Source organism: Nannospalax galili, unplaced genomic scaffold (genome assembly GCF_000622305.1).
Source record: "Nannospalax galili isolate Female #2095 unplaced genomic scaffold, S.galili_v1.0 scaffold1525, whole genome shotgun sequence".
Taxonomy (NCBI): Eukaryota; Metazoa; Chordata; class Mammalia; order Rodentia; family Spalacidae; genus Nannospalax; species Nannospalax galili.
The window spans coordinates 142,917-146,575 of record NW_008352543.1 but is presented as its reverse complement, the minus strand read 5'-3'; the positions used below and the strand labels follow the sequence as shown (position 1 = coordinate 146,575).

The following is a 3,659-nucleotide window of genomic DNA, read 5'->3' as shown; positions in this document are numbered from 1 at the left end:
TATCCTCCTTTTGAGGGCCCAAAAGCAGTAGGAAAGAAGAGTCTAATTTGTATATTAGTAACATCTATTACATTATGGCTTTGTGAGATTCAAGACTCAGGGAAAGGAGAAAAATGCTTGAAGTTCACATATACTACTGCTATCCAATTTCCTGTCCTTAAAAAAAAGTCTTATTATTTTTAATTTGCATGAATGTTTTGCCTGCAGGTATGTCTGTGCACCACATATGTGTCAGTGCCCAAAGAGGTTAAAAGAGGTCATTGGAGCTATCATGTGTGTGCTGGGAAGCACTACTGGATCTACTGCAAGAGGTGGAAGTGTTCTTAACTGCTGAGTCATCTCTCCAATTCCTCCAATCTCGACTTAATTCTCCCCTACATCCACTGTCTACCCTGCTTGTGTTCAAATATTTTTAGTGCATTTAGTGTGTGAGTGTGTGTGTGTGTGTGTGTGTGTGTGTGTGTGTGTGTGTTTAGGACAGAAGACAATTTGCAGAGTTATCTGTTTCCAGTATGTAAGTCTTGATGGTCAAACTCAAAAATTCAGGTTGTCAGGCTTGGAGGCAAATGCCTTTACTCACTGAAGCTACTGGCCAGCCACTGCTTCTCTCTCTCATGATATCCTGATCCTAGGATTTGTCACTGGGCATAAATCTCTAAGTGTTTGGTAAACTTAAGGTACATCTGACTTCATGAAATCTTAGAGCTTTAGTCATGTAAACTCCAAAGTCCTGAGAACAAAGACTAACCTCCCTGTGAAAACTAAACCCATTTCTTTGAGGTCAGACTATTCAACAATTAGACATTACTTTGATACTTTAGAAATAAGATGTCAATCACAAGTAAGACATTAAATTCCATATCTGATAAGATTTATAGCCTTTTCTTGACGTGTTAGGGGAGAACATAGGAAGATGCATCAAACACCCTTGATTTCCAACTTGGTCACCTCAAATTCTTCCTGGAATATTTATCAGAGCTTAGAAATTGTTTTATAGGCAGATATGCGATAATAATTTAGCCATTTGCTCCTTCTAGATATATTTATTATTATTCATATTCTAGAAACCAAGTAAATGCTGAAGATATATTAGTCTATAGCAGAATTCTCTTAAAACTGAATCTTCAAGGGGAGATGACACTAGAAAATAAATCGTCTATAGAAAATTGGAAGATGCTATGGAACAATAAGTGGAACTGACTGGACTAGTAAATGGCAGTTGTGGTGGTGTGGGTGGTACTAGAATAGGCAGGCGATAATGAAATCCATTATCATTGATGATGATGAGCAAATCATCATTTGATGAGCAAATCAAGATGGTCTTGTTGGTATGGAGAGTAAGAAAAAACAGCCAGATGGGAAATTGAAAGGAAAGTGGTCCAGATAATCATAACAAATGAAAAGCAAGTCAGAGTAAGCCAAGGGGATAATCGTGGATGATAGAATAGTGTCTGGATTTTATAAAGGAACTGGTAGATAGTATTTTTACATAGAAAACACTATGATGTTTATTTATTTATTTGTTTATTTGTGAGTATTATGCCTGCATGTATGTAAATGCAACCATATGTGCAATGCCTTTGGAGGTCAGGAGAAGGGGATGGGTTCACTGGAACTGAAGTTATAGATAGTTGTTAGCTACCATTTGGGTTCTGGGAACCAAACCTGGATCTTCTGAAAGACAAGTCACTGTTCTTTTCTACTGCCCCCTCTCTCCAATTGGATGATTCATGTTTTTAAAGATCATATGTGCTGCATGAACAATTTTAAAGAAAATGTGGACATAATTCTAGGTGGTTAAGAACCAAACATGAGATGATTGTCACCTGGTTTAGGATGACAGCCATTACTATATTGTATTTTATAAAATAGCAGAAGTCTTTAAGCAAACATTTTCTTATTAAGCCGTCTCTTTAAAGCATTCTTAATCTCATTATTCCTCAAACTGTAGATGAGGGGGTTCAACATGGGAATAATCACCATGTAGAACACAGATATCACCTTGTTCTTGTCAGTGGAGTACTTGGATTTGGGCATCACATAAATGAATATTACAGTACCATAGAGCAGGGTAACTGCAGTGAGGTGGGAGGTGCAGGTGGAGAAGGCCTTCTGGCGGCCCTCAGTGGAGCGCATCTTCAGGGTGGTGATGAAGATGTAGGCGTAGGAGACAGCTATGACTAACAATGTGATCACAGTAACAGTGCCTGCAGAAAATGAGGTCACAAGTACAGAAACACTGACATCAGAACAGCAAATTTCAACTAAAGGAGCAAAATCACAGAAAAAGTGATTGACTCTGTTTGGTCCACAGAAGACAAAAGAAAAGAAGGAAAAGGTAAAGGAGGAAGCATTAAGAAAGCCACCTATATAAGATCCTACAACCAACTGAACACAGACTTGTGTGGACATTTTGGTTGAATAAAGAAGGGGGTTACAGATTGCCACAAAGCGATCATAAGCCATGACAGCCAGAAGGAAGCCCTCAGCTGGCCCAAAGAAGGCAGCTGAGCCAAGCTGGATGGCACACCCAAGACAGGAGATGGTATTCTTCTCTACCAGGAAGTTAACAAGCATATTTGGTGTGACAGAAGATGAAATTCCTATGTCAGTAGAAGCCAAATGACTCAGAAAAATGTACATGGGGTGATGGAGCTGAGGAGAGACTCTGATTAGAAGAATTATGCTGAGGTTGCCAGACACTGTCACCAGGTAAATGTGCAGGATGATGATGAACAGGATGACTCGAAGGGCTGGGTCATCTGTTAATCCCATCAAAATGAACTCTGTCACTGCAGTGTGGTTCCCATCCCCAGGGAAAGCCATGGGACAATGTAGCTGCTGCCAGCACAAACCTGTGACAAAGACATTACATGAATATACTTGAATCAGCATTTTGTTCAACACATACATGAAGAGTATTATGAACAATTTTATCATTCAATAAATGTTTGAACTAACAATTGATGTCTTTCTCTGAATTCTGTGTTTAATTTGTATGCGTTGAGTTGTCTTGAAAATTTAAGAGATAAATGCCAGAATTTTTCTATAAATATATATAGCATTTCTTTATGTTTGTCTACAGAATAATATACCTAAGTGTTTTAAAACTGAAGCTGAGGGCTTCCTTCTGCCTGTCATGGCTTATGAAACTGTGAGAACTTTGCCTGAAGGATGACTCAGCTGGTAAAGACATTTGCCATCTTGAGGATCTGAGTTACATCACAAGAACCCACATGGTGGGAGGCAGGAATTGACTCCTGACAGTTGTCCCCTGGCCTCCACATGTGTGCTGTGGCCTATGACATCTCTACCCTCACTGGAATACATAAATAGATGTTAAAGTGTGAGAGTTCTGGAAATAACCAAGTAGTTTTTATGAGTATAGCAAAAGATTAATGTGCAAATATAGAATTATGTAATGAAGCATTAATCACTAATAATAATGAAGCTTTTATTGAATTGTTATTGATAGCAGCAGAGGATTTAAATTTTTATATATCTATTTTTATTTCCAAGAATTAATATTAAGTACTTTATTTCCATTTTATTTTATACTTCGAAATCAATTTGAAGATGTTTAACATAAGGTTATAATTAATTATGTATTTCTTATACATAAGAAATAGTATAATTAGAAATGAACCCCAGGCAAGCTG

General features: G+C 37.8%; 1 protein-coding gene across 1 annotated transcript; it reads right to left on the bottom strand.

The window, feature by feature from the left end:
* Positions 1 to 1,881: 1,881 nt before the first annotated feature.
* Positions 1,882 to 2,826, bottom strand: LOC103747221 (olfactory receptor 494-like). Its single transcript, XM_008849569.1, has one exon. It carries the CDS (start codon positions 2,824 to 2,826, stop codon positions 1,882 to 1,884), a length of 945 nt encoding a protein of 314 aa, XP_008847791.1.
* Positions 2,827 to 3,659: the final 833 nt, after the last annotated feature.

What these genes read in the sequence shown, in the direction of transcription:
- LOC103747221 (XM_008849569.1), bottom strand. Translation starts at nt 2,826, where the DNA reads ATGGCTTTCCCTGGGGATGGGAACCACACTGCAGTGACAGAGTTCATT.